This window comes from Caretta caretta, chromosome 8 (assembly GCF_965140235.1).
Source record: "Caretta caretta isolate rCarCar2 chromosome 8, rCarCar1.hap1, whole genome shotgun sequence".
NCBI classification, from domain to species: domain Eukaryota; kingdom Metazoa; phylum Chordata; order Testudines; family Cheloniidae; genus Caretta; species Caretta caretta.
Genome location: NC_134213.1, coordinates 42,523,233 through 42,541,705, shown reverse-complemented (window position 1 = coordinate 42,541,705; position 18,473 = coordinate 42,523,233). Strand labels below are relative to the sequence as shown.

The window sequence follows — 18,473 nt, the reverse complement described above, 5'->3', positions numbered from 1 at the left end:
TCAGCCAAAACATTTTGGCTTGAAAATACTGCCGTAGTGCCTCATGGGAGTTGTTGTTGAGTGTGCCTCCTCTATAGGGTGGTCTTTTTGGTTGGATTACATCAACAGTTTAGACAGAAACATTTCAACCAGGACTAGTCATGCATCCACTGGGAAATGGAGTGAAACCATTTCACATCACATGGGAATCGTATCACACAACAGCCATCCCAGTGGGAGAGACTTTAGACCAATACCAACCTGGGGTAAATTTGAACCAACAGCCTAGAGGTCCCAGTCCCCTATCCCAGTCCTAGGCCCAGTCTCCCTGAGCCATGTTAAGATGAGCTGTGTATTTTATTTCATTACAAAATTTGAATTTGCCCTTGCCATGTGCAGTCTGTTTTTAGTGAAATAAGTCTGTGACTAAGACAGTTCAGACTGCAAGTATTTCAGCTTAATATGGAATTTGACATTTGTGCTGTGTTGGTTAGTTACCTGTTTATCAAAGATCTGGAAAAGTGAAGTGGCAAAATGTGCAAATGATAAAATTATTTAATAGTAATACATAGCTCATAGCTAGGACTTTCCATCTGGAGACCTCAAAGCATTTTACCAAGCAGTTCAGTATCATTCATTATCTTCATTTTACACTTGGGGAAACTGAGGGACAGAGTAGGGCAGTGACTCTCCCAAGATCACCCAGCAGCAGAGCCAGGCATAGAACATGTTTCCTGCATCACAGTGTCCTGTCTGCTAGCCCACACTGCCCCTTTTCAGATTAGCCAGGACTGGAGGAGGAACTTCCCAGGGATTTAACCAGGCTGGGGGAACGGGCAACATGATGTCAGACTGAAATTTAATATTGACAAATGCAAAGTCAGTTGCATAGGAAGGAACAATTAGAACTGCTCCCAGCCATGGATTTGAAGAGTTTGCTGATGCCTTCTGAATACGGGGCACAAGTTCTGGATGAGGATGCTACTGGCTTCCCCTCTCTCCCCTTGTCACCCATGGCAACAATCATAACGGGGCCTGGAAACTTGGAGTGAAGTTTCAGGGAGCTGAGAGGACTGTACAGGTCTCAGACCCCTTTAAGCTCCCCCAAAGCCTGGTCTGTCTTCACCTGGCATCTGGGAAAGCAGATGGCCCAGAGCATTCTCTATGTGACTTGGGCTCCAGGGGAAAAGTGCTGAGTATCTGAGGTGCTCTTGTGCTCTTTTCTTCCCAGGCTGCAGTGGAGTCCTCAAACCCGCCCAGCCAAGTGGCCCCGAGGGAGTCCCCCATTACGCGGAGGCTGACATTGTGAATCTGCAGGGGGTTACAGGCAGCAACACCTACTCCGTGCCTGCCATCACTATGGACCTGCTCTCTGGCAAGGATGTGGCTGTGGAAGAGTTCCCTAGAAAACTGCTAACCTTCAAGGAGAAGCTTGGAGAAGGCCAGTTTGGGGAGGTGAGTGTCTTGTCATGGGCTCTTACGTTCTCTCCAAGTCCTGTCTGCTCCTTTGTGCAGTTGTTAGGATGGACCAGAGTCCTGCTGGAACACAGCCAATGACAACAGTGTTCTTCCACCACCAGAGAAAAGTACACCCTGGTGCTGAAGGAGATAAAGGGATCTCTGGTGAGTCACCTGCTGTATGCAGGTAGCCTGCAGCAGAACCACTTTGGGGTGCGGTGGGGTTGTTTCTTGAAAGCTAAGCTGAATGAGCTTCAGTCAGTACCTGGGATGGGGGATCTCCAGGGCACAGCTTGATGCTGCAGGAAGTGATGTATTGTTGTTCAAAAGGTGGTATTGGTCCCTGTAAGTAAGTGCTGAACAAATGCCCATGACTGTAAAATGTGCTGCCCAATTATTTCCTAGGTGCAGGATAAAGGGGTGTTGTCTTTGCCTTCTAATTATATCCCCAAAGTTCATTGTTTGTACCATGAGTCATGATAACCCCTGTAGCTTGCTCTCCAGTGTGCTGCCTTCCCGCTGACTTCACATCCCTCCCCTCCCCCCAACTTGGTATGTCAATGACTCCCATTGCATTAACCTACAAACCTGAAATTACATGTGGACCCACAGAGAGAGGTGAATAAACATCCTTTGGCAGAAAACTGTTAACTCTTCATGCTTAACACTGAGGGTATGTCTACAGTACGAAATTATTTCAAAAAAATTATTCTATTCGAATTTTTGGAAGCTATTTTATACATTCGATCTTCTGTGTCCCCACTAAAGCGCGTGAATTCGGCAGAGTGCGTCCACAGTACCAAGGCTAGCATCGAATGTCGTATTGGTGCACTGTGGGTAGCTATCCCACAGTCCTCGTCGCCCATTGGAATTCTGGGTTAAACTCCCAGTGTATGTTCGGGCAAAAACATTCTCGCGGGTGTTTCTGGGTGTGCGTCATCAGAAAGCTACGGCAGACAATCGTTTCGCACCTTTTTGGCGTGCAGACGCCATACTGCTTTCAGCAGGTGGTGCACCACTGCTCTCCTGCTACTATGAATCCACCTCTCATTTCCACTCATCTTCCTATATAATCTCTACTATCTACTCTTTCTCTTCCTCATCGAATGCTTCCGCTGCCAACTCTGCTCGGCCATCGTGAACCGAACAGCACAGCTTCTGCTGCCAACTCTGCTCTCCCGCTATTGCCATGCTTCCAAGCTTCTCCATGCTGTCTGTCCTGGGCTCCCACCTCCGTGAAAGCTACAGAAGACAACCATTTTCAGACTTTGTTCGGCTACCGTGAACTGAACAGCTCAGCTTCCGCTGCCGCTCTGCTCTCCTATGTTTCGCGCCCTTTTTCCAGGATTACCTGTGCAGGCGCCATAGCCATGGAGCCTGATCAGATCTCTGCTGCAGTTTTTACCGTTGTAAATACCTCGCGCATTATCCAGCACTATGTGCAAAACTGCAAAACCGGGCGAGGAAGCGACAACAACGCGATTATGGTAATGATGAGGACATGGCCACAGACAGCATGACATGTGGCGATTGGGAGATCATGGTGGTGTTGGGCCATGTTCGTGCCGTGGAACGCCGATTCTGGGCCCGGGAAACAAGCACAGACTGGTGGGACCGCATAGTGTTGCAGGTATGGGATGATTTCCAGTGGCTGAGAAACTTTCGTATGCATAGGGCCACTTTCATGGAACTTTGTGACTTGCTGTCCCCTGCCCAGAAGCACAAAGACATCAAAATGAGAGCAGCCCTTACAGTTGAGATGCGAGTGGCCATAGCCCTGTGGAAGCTTGCAATGCCCGACAGCTACCAGTCAGTCAGGAACCAGTTTGGAGTGGGCAAATCTACTGTGGGGGCTGCTGTGCTGCAAGTAGCCAATGCAATGATTGACCAGCTGCTATCAAGGGTAGTGACTTTGGGAAATGTGCAGGTCATAGCGGATGGCTTTGCTGCAATGGGATTCCCTAACTGTGGTGGGGCCATGGACAGAACCCATATCCCTATCTTGGCACCGGAACACCAGGCCGGCGAGTACGTAAACCGCAAGGGATACTTTTCAAAAGTGCTGCAAGCACTGGTGGATCACAAGGGACGTTTCACTGACATCAACGTGGGATGGCTGGGAAAGGTGCATGACGCTCGCATCTTCAGGAACTCTGGTCTGTTTGAACAGCTGCAGGAAGGGACTTACTTCCCAGACCAGAAAATTACTGTTGGGGATGTTGAAATGCCTATAGTTATTCTCGGGGACCCAGCCTGCCCCTTAATGCCATGGCTCATGAAGCTGTACCCAGGCACCCTGGACAGTAGTAAGGAGCAGTTCAACTATAGGCTGAGCAAGTGCAGAATGGTGGTAGAATGTGCGTTGGGATGTTTGAAAGCGCGCTGGCGCAGTTTACTGACTCAGTTAGGTCTCAGCACAACCAATATTCCAATTGTAATTGCTGCTTGTTTTGTGCTCCACAATATCTCTGAGAGTAAGGGGAGACATTTATGGCAGGGTGGGAGGTGGAGGCAACTCGCCTGGCGGCCAGTTTCACACAGCCAGACAACGGGGCGATTAGAAGAGCGCAGCAGGGCGTGCTGCACATCAGAGAAGCTTTGAAAGTCAGTTTCATGCCTGGCCAGGGTACGGTGTGACAGTTGTGTTTGTTCCTCTTAAAGTTACCCACCCCCTATATATATATGAAAGGAAATAAAGTCACAATTGTTTAAAAAACATTCCTTATTATTTGTTGCACAAAACATTGAGAGAAATCAGGAGCTAGATGTGGGAGGAGGGGTATTGGTTTAGGGGGGTGGAGGAGGAGGGAAGGACAAGTCCAGAAACCAAATCAAAATTTAGGATATGCCAGCTTTCTGCTGCTTGTGCAATCCTCTGGGGTTGACTGTGTGGGTCCCTGTAACCTCCCCCCCCCCCCCGTGTTATTGGGCGTCTGGGTGAGGACGCTATGGAACTTGGGGAGGAGGGAGAGTGGTTATTCAGGGGCTGCAGCGGCAGTCTGTGGTCTTGCTGCCTTTCCCGCATTAGATCCACCATACAGTGGAGCATGTCAGTTTGCTTCCCCATGAGCTTGACCATAGCATCCTGCCTGCTCTCATTGCGCATGCCCTTCTCTCTTCGAATTAATGTAACGCTTTACGCAACTCATCCCAGACCAGGGGGATGAGGTGGACGAGGCTTTCTTCCGGTAACTAACGGAAGTTACTAGATCGCAGGCCCTGGTTATCATGGGAGACTTCAATCACCCTGATATCTGCTGGGAGAGCAATACAGTGGTGCACAGAAAATCCAGGAAGTTTTTGGAAAGTGTAGGGGACAATTTCCTGATGCAAGTGCTGGAGGAACCAACTAGGGGCAGAGCTCTTCTTGACCTGCTGCTCACAAACCGGGAAGACTTAGTAAGGGAAGTGAAAGTGGATGGGAACCTGGGAGGCAGTGACCATGATATGGTCGAGTTCAGGATCCTGACACAAAGGAAGAAAGGAGAGCAGCAGAATACAGACCTTGGACTTCAGAAAAGCAAACTTTGACTCCCTCAGGGAATTGATGGGCAGGATCCCCTGGGAGAATAACATGAGGGGGAAAGGAGTCCAGGAGAGCTGGCTGTATTTTAAAGAAGCCTTATTGAGGTTACAGGGACAAACCATCCCAATGTGTAGAAAGAATAGTAAATATGGCAGGTGACCAGCTTGGCTTAACAGTGAAATCCTTGCTGATCCTAAACACAAAAAAGAAGCTTACAAGAAGTGGAATATTGGACAAATGACCAATAAGAAGAGTATAAAAATATTGCTCTGGCCTGCAGGAGTGAAATCAGGAAGGCCAAATCACACCTGGAGTTGCAGCTAGCAAGAGATGTTAAGAGTAACAAGAAAGGTTTCTTCAGGTATGTTAGCAACAAGAAGAAAGTCAAGGAAAGTGTGGGCCCCTTACTGAATGAGGGAGGCAACCTAGTGACAGAGGATGTGAAAAAGCTAATGGACTCCATGCTTTTTTTGCCTCTGTCTTCACACACAAGGTCAGCTCCCAGACTACTGCACTGGGCAGCACAGCATGGGGAGGAGGTGGCCAGCCCTCTGTGGAGAAAGAAGTGGTTAGGGACTATTTAGAAAAGCTGGACGAGCACAAGTCCATGGGGCCAGATGCGTTGCATCCGAGAGTGCTAAAGGAGTTGGCGGATGTCATTGCAGAGCCATTGGCCATTATCGTTGAAAACTCATGGTGATCCGCAATTGTTTGCCTCCACTCATTCAACTGGGTCCTATCAGTGCGGGAGGACTACATGAGCTCGGCAAACATATCGTCCCGAGTTCATTTTTTCCACCTTCTAATCTGGACCAGCCTCTGGGACAGAGTAGATAGGGGCTGCATTGAAACATTTGCACCTGCTGTGGGAGGAGAAAAAGGGAGGGTAGTATTTTAAAAGATACATTTTAGAGAACAAAGGGGACACTGTTTCTCAGTGAAACAGGCAATTCATAGTACACAGTACATGTTCTTTCTGTACAAGGTCGCATTTTGCTTCCGATACTGAAGGGCCTGCCACTTTGGTGTGAGTAAGCCACCACATGTGGCCAGGCAACAGAATTCATCTTGCAGGCAGCCTGAGGGCTCTCTGGGATGATCGCTTCACACAACACCCTTCTCCACAATACACACACCCACCCACCGCAGGGCTCCAATGAGGATCTGAGCAGGGATGAGCCCTTTAAACTAAACACGAACAGCCCAGCACAGCTGGGTTTCCCTCCACTCCCCACCACATGGCTCTGATCAAGTTCTCAATCACCAGAAGTGCCTTCTCCAGGGTCATGGTCCGGGAGCATGCTTTGGGAGTAGGGGGAGGCTATTAGCTCCAGCGTTAAGAATAGTTCCTGGCTGGGGGGAAAACAGATTCCCCACTTGCTACCTGTGCACTGTCCTCCTCATCCTCCTTCTCCTCCTCTTCATCCCCCAAAAACTCATTCTCCTCGCTCCGTGCTACTCTCCCCTTTCAGGTGTCCACGGGCAGTGGTGGGGTAGTGGTGTCATCACCCCCCATAATTGCATGCTGCTCACGGTAGAAGCGGCATGTATGGGGCTGTGACCCAGAGCGCCCATTCACCTCCCTGGCATTTTGGTACGCTTGCCTGAGCTCCTTGATTTTTGTACGACACTGTTCTGTGTCCCTGGAGTAGCCTCTTTCCGTCATGGCCCTGGAGACTTTGGCATATGTATTTGCGTTCCTTTTTTTGGAACGTAGTTCTGCCATAACAGATTCATCTCCCCAACATGCAATGAGATTCACTACCTCCTGTTCGGACCATGCTGGAGCTTGTCTGCGAATCCGGGACTGCGTGGTCTCTTGTGATAGTGGACTCTGCATGGTCACCTGTGATGGTGGACTGTGCTGATGGTCACCTGTGGTGATGGTGACCAAACAGGAAATTCAAAAGTTCCCGGGGCTTTTACTGCCTACCTGACTAGTGCATTGGAGTTCAGAATGTTGTCCAGAGCGATCACACGGGAGCATTCTGGGATAGCTCCCAGAGGCCAATATTGTCGAATTGCGTCCACAGTACTGTAACCCTCGATTTTAGCGCTACTCCATTTGCCAAGGTGGAGTACAGAAATTGGAGTAAAGAGCCCTTTAAATCAAAAAGTCTGGTTTGGTCGTGTGGACGGAATCAGTTTTATTTTGAGGTAACTCGGCTAATTCCAGAATAACCGCGTACTGTAGACCAGGCCTGAGAGACTAAAGAAGTGTAATCTAGTAGCATATCCAAGAGAAAGTGAGGCAGTGACATGACCAGTCTATAAGTACTGAGATGGGGAAGAGATTTCTGACAGCAGACAGCACTTTAGTTAACATAATGAGAACCCATAGTTCAAAGCAGAAGTTAGACAAATTCAAAGAAGAAATAAGACACATTGGAACAGTGAAAGGAATTAACCACTGGAACAACTTACCAAGAGTTGTGGTGGATTCTCCATTGCTGCGGCCCCCTGCCCAGTGGCTGGAGTTGGGAGGTACCCCTGACCGTGGGGCTACGAGCTGGGGGAAGGGTCCCCCATGGCTTACACCGACTGGGAACTGCGGGTTCCCTCCCTTCACCGGCTGGGGCTGGGATCTCTGGGGTCCCTGCTGGAGGCGGCAACTGGGGAGCTCCGGTGATCCCCCGCTGCCCGCAGGGACTGGGGAGGTCTGGGAGCTGGGGAGGTCCAGGGGATCCTCCTCCCCCCCGCTGCAGGGCGGTGAGCTGGGGTGGGTCCCCTGCTGTTCCAGCGGCTGGGCTGCTGAGGCCCCAATGTCACAGAAGTCATGGAAAGTCACAGAATCCGTGACTTCCACGACCTCCATAACATACTCCTAGCCTTAATTATAGACCATCAAATCAGGAAGAGGAAGTGGATGAGTCCTTTTACAAGCAGGTAATAAGATTAGCTAACACACATAACCTAGTATGGGGATTTTAACTTCCCTGATATCTCTTGGAAGACTATTGTAGCAAAACATAGTATGTCCTGCAAATTCTTAGTGTGTAGGCGACAGCTTTCTGAAGAAACAACTAGGGGTCATCCATTTTTTATCTGGTTTTCATGAACAGGGATGAATGAATTGCAAACGTGAAGGGGGTTGGGAAGTTGGGAGGAAGTGATCATGATCTGATAGAATTCAAGATCCTATGGAAAGAAGGACATGAGAACATCAGAACAGGGACACCAGACTTCAAAAAAGTGGATTTCATCTGACTCAGAGAAATAGTCAGCAAGGTCCCATGGAAAGACCAATTAGGAAGAAAAGGAGTTGAAGGGGGTTGGCAGTTCTTAAAAGATGTAATACTAGTGGCTCAACATCGAACTATTCGGTCAGAGGAAAGATAAGAGCCACAGGAAGCCAATGTGGCTGCACAAGGAGTTTTTAGCTGTCTAAAAACCAAAAGGGATACATACAGGATATGGCAGGAGGGGCACGTCACCAAGGAAGTATACATGGGAATAGCACGAGCATGTAGGAGCAAAATCAGGAAAGCCAAGGCAAAGAATGAGTTACAGCTGGCAAAAAATGTTAGAGACAACAGAAAGAGGTTCTTCAAATATGTCAGACAAAAAAGAAAGATCAGGGATGGTGTTGGTCTGCTGCTCAATGGAGAACTTGAGCTGGTAACAGAAGATGATAGGAAGGCAGAGCTTCAACGCCTTCAGTTGTTTCTCAAAAAATAACATGTGACTGGATGACTAGCAAAGTTACCATAGACAATAAAGGGAAAGGGATGCAGATCAAGATAAGTAAAGAACACATCAGAGATCTTCTTACCAATTTGAATGAATTCAAATGAGCAGGGCCAGAGGGTACTGAAGGAATTAGTTGAAGAAGTCTCTGAGCCACTGGCAATAATATTTACAAACTCTTGGATGACAAGAGATGTCCTGGAAGACTGGAGAAGAACTAACGTAGTGCCAATCTTTAAAAAGGGGAAAAAAGACGTGCCGGGGAACTAGAGACCAGTCAGCCTGACCTTGATCCCTGCGAAACTACTAGAGCAATGTGTGAAACATTCAATTTGCAAATACCTGGGGGATGAAGGGGTGATCACTAGCAGCCAGCAGGATTTACCAAAAACAAATCATGCCAAACCAGCTTGATGTCCTTCTTTGACAGGGTAACTGATTTAGTGGATAGGGGGAATGCGGTGGACATCATATACCTGGGCTTTAGCAAGGCTTTTGACACGGTCCCATGTCACATCCTGATAGCTAAGCTGGAGAAATGCAGGTTCGACAGAACTACCATTAAGTGGATACATAGTTGGTTAAACAACCGCAAACAAAGAGTAACTATCAATGGAATGATGGGGGAGGTCTCAAGTGGGGTTCCCCAGGGATCTGTTCTGGGCCCAGTGTAGTTTAACATCTTTATTAATGACCTGGATATAGGAATAGAAAGCATCCTGATCAAATTTGCAGATGACACAAAGCTGGGCGGGAGGGGAGGGTTGCCAATACTTTGGAGAATAGAGCTAAAATTCAGAGGGATCTTGGTAAATTGGAGAACTGGGCAGTTGACAACAAAATGAAATTCAACAAAGACCAATGTAAGGTGATACACTTAAGGGAAAAATATCAAATGCACAAATACAGAATGGGGGAAAACTGGCTTGGCAGCAGCACTGCTGAGAAGGATCTGGGAGTAGTGGTGGATCAAAACCTCAACACGAGTCAGCAATGTGAAGCTGTTGCAAAAAAAGCAAATGCAATTTTAGGGTGTATTAATAGAGACATAGCATACAAATCACGGGAGGTGATAGTACCGCTCTACTCGATGCTGTTAGGCCTCAGCTGGAGTATGGTGTCCAATTTTGGTCACCAATGTATAGAAAAGATGTAGAAACTGGAAAGGATCCAGAGGCAAGCAACAAAGATGATCAAAGGGATGGAATGCAAGTCATATGAGCAAAGGCTGAAGGAACTGGCTATGTTTAGTTTGGAAAAGAGGAGATTAAGGGGGGACATGACTAGTTTTCAGATACTTGAAAGGTTATCATAAAGATGGAGAAAAGTTTTTCTCTTGCTAACAAGAGCAGGACAAGAGGCAATGGGTTCAAATTACAGCACAGCAGATTTAGATTAAATCTCAGGAAAAAAATCCTATCTGTAAGAGCAGCAGGACAATGGAACAGACTGCCTAGGGAGATTGTGGAAGCTCCTTCACTGGAAGTTTTCAAAAGGAGGCCAAATAGCTATCTGTCTTGGATGGTTTAGACACAACAAATTCTGCATCATGGCAGGGAGTTAAGAGATGACCCTTTCCGTCCCTTCTAATCCTATGATTCTAAGATCTATGAATCTGTTACATTTTTTACTCATATAAAATGTTGCATTTAATTCCACATTTTTTGTGAAATTATCTAATTATACTCAGTAGCAATACCATGAATATTCAATTTCAAATATAAAAATGAGAATAGTGCTAAAGTTTCTTTAGGATTTCACTTCATCATTTTGTTTTTTTCTCCCAAATAGCTTCCTTTTCTATCAAAGCACTATTTTCCAGCGCATTTGCCAAAAATTATTTTCTCCACGGCTTCTGCCAAAGCAAGATTTCCAGAGCAGATCAGAAAAGTTTTGCTGGAACAGATTTCTGTTGGAAAATGCACTTTTGTCAAAATCAAAACGTTTTGAGGGAATGTGTCAATTCTGATGAGATTTTTCAATCAGAAATTTTCAAAATGATTCAAACTCAAAAGGAGGCATTTTGTTCAACTTCCTCGTTTCATTTCATTCCAACTTCCTTGTTCTGTTTCATTTTTTATATGATCACAATGAAATGTTTTGATAAGGTTCTTTTGATGTTTTAGAATATGTCAAAATTTTGACTATTTGTCCTGATTCAGGATCAAAACACATTTTGGAATTTCCCTAGGGACAGAAATTCCATTTTCCAATGAGCTCTCAAGATTTGACTGTGCTTCTGTCAACACTGGTAGCAGGGGCCTTGGGTGGGGCTTGTCCTGATCTGACACAGATTGCTGTGATTGCTGGAAATTAGAAAACGTTCCTTCAGACTCGGCCTGAGGTAGAGCAATTCCAGTGATCTCACTTGGAAGGCAGGCTCGCATTCCTTTCACTTTATGCCTAGAGTAGCGATTCTAACAGTTATGACCATGTCTAATGCTGATGTTGCTCCAAAGTGTGTGTGGGACACATTTAGGATAGGAATGAATCCCTCTTTGTGTTTCTTGGGAACTGTGTGCTGCTTACATGTCCTGCAATGGGATTTGAGCCTGATGACTCCACATACATCATCCCCTGTGCACCACCGGGCCTGAAGCCCCTCTCTGCATGGCCTCCCTTTGTAGTCTCTCTGCATTGCACAGCCCTAGCACAGGACATCTGTGCCAATGACAGAACAGAGCCCAGAAGATGGATGTTATTTCAAACGTGTTTAATTCATGTTGTGAAAGCTGAGACGAACGTACTAGGCACATGGTTCCACAGACACCATTTTGCTTCAGCAGAACAAAGCTATGTAGCAGTGCAATAGAGTTACCGACAGTCGATGCTATCTGAAAGTGTATAGCTCCCACAAGGCCTTGTCAAAACTAGCAAAAGAGTTCTTTTTGTGATCGGGAAGCACAGAGATCATACACCTCATGCAAACTCAGCCTGGGCCCTTCCAGTCAAGCTGGGTTCTTTCCATTTCCAAATTATCACTAGTTCTTCAGACTAAATTATGCCCATGGGGACAGCTATGGAATCCCATTGTTTTCAGGGAGGGTGATGCAGTTGTCACTGATTGGATCTGAGTAAACAGTTCTGTTGCTGGTTCTGGCTCACTCAGCCTTGATTGTGTTGGCACAGACAGGAGTGACAGGCAGTAAAGATTTATTTTGGACATCAGACGGCATGTAACACTTTTGGGGAGCAGATCTGCAGAGTGAGGTGGCCCCATTGTGTCAGATCCAGTTTCCAGAAGAGGACTATGCTGCTGCTGCCATATGTGGTGGTGCCTTGGCTCGGGTCTGCTCCCACCATTTCTTATTCCACCTTACAACTTATGGGTCATATTAGCTCCATGGCTGCATTCTCAGGATCAAGTAGCAGCAGTGGTCAACTTTTGAGACGGTTGTATCGCCTTTTCTTGCAGATGCAGCTACTGTCATCCATGCTTTTGCTTAGAGCACTGTACAAGATCCTTGTTTTTCTGGGCATAGGGAGTGCCCAGGGTGAGTGCATAGGGGCTTGTAGTGTAATAAAACAAAATCAATCAGTAACTCTTTGACAGGTGTTATTATTGTTCGGACCTAGAGCTGGCAAAGCAGCCATGGGAATTATTAGAACTGAAAATAATTGCACTAACAGAATTTTAAAAGGGTCTGATTTAGTTCAGGTTTGAGGGTAAGAATGAGTTGCTCTGATTTGACCCCCAAGAAAGTCCCAGGTTCTGGCAATAGAGAACCAGATGGCAAAGGTAAACCCTACCCATTACCCCCCTCTAGGTTCATCTCTGCGAAGTGGAGGGGATGGAAAAGTTCATGGACAAAGATTTTGCTTTGGATGTGAGCTCCAACCAACCTGTCCTGGTGGCTGTGAAAATGCTGCGAGCAGATGCCAACAAGAATGCCAGGTATTGGGGTCATGTGGAGTTTGACAACTCAGTATGTACTGGAAGCTTGAGCCTCACTCAAAAAAATTCATACAAGCCCTGGGTAACAGGAGACTAAGTCCCATTTTCAAAAGCAACTCAAGTCTCCTGTGTTCCCTAGACCCTTTTGAAATGTGATCCATACATAGTTTATCAAGGGACACAATGGAGGCAGCAAAGGCTTTGCTCTGAGCATTCCCCTTGCATGGCACAGGGCATTCTGGTGACACCAAAGACTTACGGCATATGGAACAATATTTCTTTTTTAAAACTCTAGGGAATTCCATTCAAAAGCAGCATTAGGAGAATGCACTGAGGAGTCAGGAGATGTCGGAGATGGGATTGCATGTGGCCCCCTTGTGGGTGGGTGTAACTGTGCAGCCTTTCATTACATAGTTATGAGGAGTCCGGTGGCACCTTAAAGACTAACAGATTTATTTGGGCATAAGCTTTCGTGGGTATGTGACGAAGCAGGGAGTGGGGCGGACTGACCTGGGAATGTTGCAGGGGAGTTTTACTGGGACTGTCTGCATGGGGGATGGAATAGCAGGGGCTGACTTGACTTGAGGGACAATACCTGAGCCTGTAACCTGAGCCAGGAGGGGGATGGGACCAGGTGACACCTTTGCCTGAGAAACTGGGCAAAGGCTGGAGGAGGAGCGAGACTGCGGGAGTGGAGTTTCAGTTTTGGGCTGGCTGGGAAAAGCAGGGAACCCCAAGTCTGGGGTCTAAGCTCCTTGCCCCCCAGAGGGACCTGGCTGAAGGGTCCTGGTTGTATTTACAAGCCCTGCTTAGAATTGTGTTCCTGTCATCTCATCATAGAAGGCAATCAGGTTGGTCAGGCATGACTTGCCCTTGGTGAATCCATGTTGACTGTTCCTGATCACCTTCCTCTCCTCCAAGTGCTTCAAAATGGATTCATAGAATCATAGAATATCAGGGTTGGAAGGGACCTCAGGAGGTCATCTAGTCCAACCCCCTGCTCAAAGCAGGACCAATCCCCAATTAAATCATCAAGCCTGACCTTAAAAACATCTAAGGAAGGAGATTCTACCACCTCCCTAGGTAACGCATTCCAGTGTTTCACCACCCTCCCAGTGAAAAAGTTTTTCCTAATATCCAACCTAAACCTCCCCCACTGCAACTTGAGACCATTACTCCTTGTCCTGTCCTCTTCTACCACTGAGAATAGTCTAGAACCATCCTCTTTGGAACCACCTCTCAGGTAGTTGAAAGCAGCTATCAAATCCCCCCTAATTCTTCTCTTCTGCAGACTAAACAATCCAGTTCCCTCAGCCTCTCCTCATAAGTCATGTGTTCCAGACCCATAATCATTTTTGTTGCCCTCCGCTGGACTCTTTCCAATTTTTCCACATCCTTCTTGTAGTGCGGGACCCAAAACTGGACACAGTACTCCAGATGAGGCCTCACCAATGTCGAATAGAGGGGAATGATCACGTCCCTCGATCTGCTGGCAATGCCCCTACTTATACATCCCAAAATGCCATTGACCTTCTTGGCAACAAGGGCACACTGTTGACTCATATCCAGCTTCTTGTCCACTGTCACCCCTAGGTCCTTTTCTGCAGAACAGCTGCCGAGCCATTCGGTCCCTAGTCTGTAGCGGAGCATGGGATTCTTCCGTCCTAAGTGCAGGACTCTGCACTTGTCCTTGTTGAACCTCATCAGATTTCTTTTGGCCCAATCCTCCAATTTGTCTAGGTCCCTCTGTATCCTATCCCTGCCCTCCAGCATATCTACCACTCCTCCTAGTTTAGTATCATCCGCAAATTTGCTGAGAGTGCAATCCACACCATCCTCCATGTCATTTATGAAGATATTGAAAAAAAAAACGGCCCCAGGACCAACCCTTGGGGCACTCCACTTGATACCGGCTGCCAACTAGACATGGAGCCATTGATCACTACCCGTTGAGCCTGACAATCTAGCCAGCTTTCTACCCACCTTATAGTGCATTCATCCATCCCATACTTCTTTAACTTGCTGACAAGAATACTATGGGTGACCGTGTCAAAAGCTTTGCTAAAGTCAAGAAACAATACATCCACTGCTTTCCCTTCATCCACAGAACCAGTTATCTCATCATAGAAGGCGATTAGATTAGTCAGGCATGACCTTCCCTTGGTGAATCCATGCTGACTGTTCCTGATCACTTTCCTCTTGTGTAAGTGCTTCAGGATTGATTCCTTGAGGACCTGCTCCATGATTTTTCCGGGGACTGAGGTGAGGCTGACTGGCCTGTAGTTCCCAGGATCCTCCTTCTTCCCTTTTTTAAAGATTGGCACTACATTAGCCTTTTTCCAGTCATCCGGGACTTCCCCCGTTCGCCACGAGTTTTCAAAGATAATGGCCAATGGCTCTGCAATCACAGCCGCCAACTCCTTTAGCACTCTCGGATGCAATGCGTCTGGCCCCATGGACTTGTGCACGTCCAGCTTTTCTAAATAGTCCCTAACCACCTCTTTCTCCACAGAGGGCTGGCCACCTACTCCCCATGCTGTGATGCCCAGCGCAGCAGTCTGGGAGCTGACCTTGTTCGTGAAAACGGAGGCAAAAAAAGCATTGAGTACATTAGCTTTTTCCACATCGTCTGTCACTAGGTTGCCTCCCTCATTCAGTAAGGGGCCCACACTTTCCTTGACTTTCTTCTTGTTGCCAACATACCTGAAGAAACCCTTCTTGTTACTCTTAACATCTCTTGCTAGCTGCAGCTCCAGGTGTGATTTGGCCCTCCTGATTTCGTTCCTACATGCCCGAGCAATATTTTTATACTCTTCCCTGATCATTTGTTCAATCTTCCACTTCTTGTAAGCTTCTTTTTTATGTTTAAGATCCGCAAGGATTTCACCATTAAGCCAAGCTGGTCGCCTGCCATATTTACTATTCTTTCGGCACATCGGGATGGTTTGTCCCTGTAACCTCAATAGGGATTCCTTGAAATACAGCCAGCTCTCCTGGACTCCTTTCCCCTTCATGTTATTCCCCCAGGGAATCCTACCCATCAGTTCCCTGAGGGAGTCGAAGTCTGCTTTCCTGAAGTCCGGGGTCCATATTCTGCTGCTTACCTTTCTTCCCTGTGTCAGGATCCTGAACTCAACCAACTCATGGTCACTGCCTCCCAGAGTCCCATCCACTTTTGCTTCCCCCACTAATTCTTCCCGGTTTGTGAGCAGCAGGTCAAGAAAAGCTCCCCCCCAGCTGGCTTCTCTAGCACTTGCACCAGGAAATTGTCCCCTACATTTTCCAAAAACTTTCTGAGGACCTTGAGGACCTGCTCCATGATTTTGCCAGGGACGGAAGTAAGGCTGACTGGTCTGTAGTTCCCCAGGTTCCTTCTTCCTTTTTAAAATATGGGCACTATATTTGCCTTTTTCCAATCGTCCAGGACCTCCCCCGATTGCCACAAATTTTCAAAGATAATGGCCAATGACTCTACAATCAGATCAGCCAACTCCCTCAGCACCCTTGGATGCAGTGCATCTGGTCCCATGGACTTGTGCATGTCCAGCTTTTCTAAATAGTCCTTAACCTGTTCTTTCACCACTAAGGGCTGCTTACCTTCTCCCCATGCTGTGTTGCCCAGGGCAGCAGTCTGGGAGCTGACCTTGTCTGTGAAGACCGAGGCAAAAAAAGCATCGAGTACTTCAGCTTTCTCCACATCATCTGTCACTATGTTGCCTCCCCCATTCAGTAAGGGTCCCACACTTTCCCTGCATACCTGTAGAAACCCTTCTTGTTACCCTTCACATCCCTTGCTAGCTGCAACTCCAATCGTGCCTTGGCCTTCCTGATTACACCCCTGCATGCTCTTGCAATATTTTTATACTCCTCCCTAGTCATCTGTCCAAATTTCCACTTCTTGTAAGCTTCCTTTTTGAGTTTAAGCTACCCAAAGATTTCCCTGCTAAGCCAACCTGGTTGTCTGCCATATTTGCTATTCTTTCTGCACTTCGGGATGGCTTTTTCCTGCGCCCTCAATAAGGCTTCTTTAAAATACAGCCAGCTCTCCTGGACTCCTTTCCCCCTCATATTAGCATCCCAGGGGATCCTGCCCATCAGTTCCCTAAGGGAGTCTGCTTTTCTGAAGTCCAGGGTCCATATTTTGCTACTCTCCTTTCTTGCTTTTGTCAGGATCCTGACCTCAACCATCTCATGGTCACTGCTGCCTAGGTTGCCACCCACTTCTATTTCCCCTACTAATTCTTCCCTGTTTGTGAGCAACAGGTCATGAGGAGCACAGCCCCTAGTCGGTTCTTCCAGCTCTTGTACCAGGAAGTTGTCCCCAGCACTCTCCAAAAACTTCCTGGATTGTCTGTGCATTGCTGTATTGCTCTCCCAGCAGTTGTCAGGGTGATTGAAGTCCCTCATTAGAACCAGGTCCTGTGATCTGGAGACTTCAATTAGTTGTCCAAAGAAAGCCTCGTCTACCTCATCCTTCTGATCTGGTGGTCTACAGCACACGCCCACCACGACATCACCCTTGTTGCTCTTGCCTCTAAACTTAACCCAAAGACTCTCAACAGGCTTTTCTCCAGTTTCAAACTGGAGCTCTGAGCAATCATACAGCTCTTTTACATACAATGCAACTGCTCCACCTTTCCGCCCATGCCTGTCCTTCCTGAACAGTTTATACCCATCCATGACAGAGCTCCAGTCATGTGAACTGCCCCACCCAAGTTTCTGTTATTCCAATCACATCATAGTTCCTTGATTGTGCCAGGACTTCCAATTCTTCCTGCTTGTTTCCCAGGCTTCTTGCATTCATGTACATGCACCTAAGAAAACTAGCCGATTGCCCTACTTTCTCAATATGAATCAGGAGGCTTCCTGTCTTGTACCCTCCTCCTTGCATTTCCTCCTGGTATCCCACTCCCCCACTTACCTCTGGGCTTAGGTCACCATCCCCCAGCGAACCTAGTTTAAAGCCCTCCTCATTAGGTTAGAACTTCTCCTCATGTTTCAGTATATTTATACCTGCATCTGTAATTTTCACTCCAAGCGTCTGAAGAAGTGGCATTTTTTACCCACGAAACCTTATGCCCAAATAAATTTGTTAGTCTTTAGGTGCCACCGGACTCCTTGTTGTTTTTGTGGATACAGACTAACATGGCTACCCCTCTGATACTTGATTACATGGTTATGAGCATCAATCATTCCTGTTACACCCACTCCTGGGTCAGTGCCCCACCTGCCTCTCTGCACCCAGCTCCTGACTCTGGTCCCCCATCTCTGCTGTTCCCTAGCTGTCCATGGTTCGACATTTGCAGGTTTGATTAAAATACTACACATGTCCACCCCATTGGGCTTCTGCCAAGAGCCCTGCCACCCTGAGCAATAGGATCTGCTCTCAGTGCCAAAAAGCACAGTCTGGTCAGGTAAGGCCAAGCTCTAAGCAGTTCACAGGCCCCGCCCTCAGTCATGGGGGAGGGGGGCTGAGTGGCTCATGGCATCCTTGGCCATGTGTCTGGGATGGGGGCACCTCTGAGTGGCTTGAAATGCCCCCTGCCACCTGACGGAGGTCTAATCTAGTTGGGCCAGTGACCTTATTCACTACAGCAAGTCCTGTATGGTATTGGGTTGAAAGCATTCACCAAAGAAGGACTATTCAACTGCATGGGAATTAGAGGAACTTTTAAAATACTAACTTTTATTACTATTATTTATTATTTATCTGACTAGTGTGCGGTTGTCACCATTGTCTTCTACTTTAGAATCAGGACCGCTCAGTTTGCAGTCAGACCTGTCAAAGGCCTTATACAGCAACTGGAGAGTCTCCTTTAGCTCAAGTGGTAGGGGGCTATGCATTTAGAGCAGGTGAACCTGAGTGCTGTCCCCGTTGTTGCCATGAAATCCCAAGTAGTCATGGGCTTCAACACAGGGAAAGCCAGG

General features: G+C 47.3%; 1 protein-coding gene across 1 annotated transcript in view; it reads left to right on the top strand.

Moving 5' to 3' along the window:
* The window catches only part of DDR2 (discoidin domain receptor tyrosine kinase 2), a 165,852-nt gene that overhangs the window by 121,194 nt on the left and 26,185 nt on the right, over window positions 1-18,473 (top strand). The window contains exons 12-13 of the mRNA XM_048859659.2: window positions 1,211-1,434; window positions 12,418-12,545. Coding sequence (XP_048715616.1) covers window positions 1,211-1,434; window positions 12,418-12,545 — 352 coding nt within the window. The remainder of the gene's footprint in view (window positions 1-1,210; window positions 1,435-12,417; window positions 12,546-18,473) is intronic.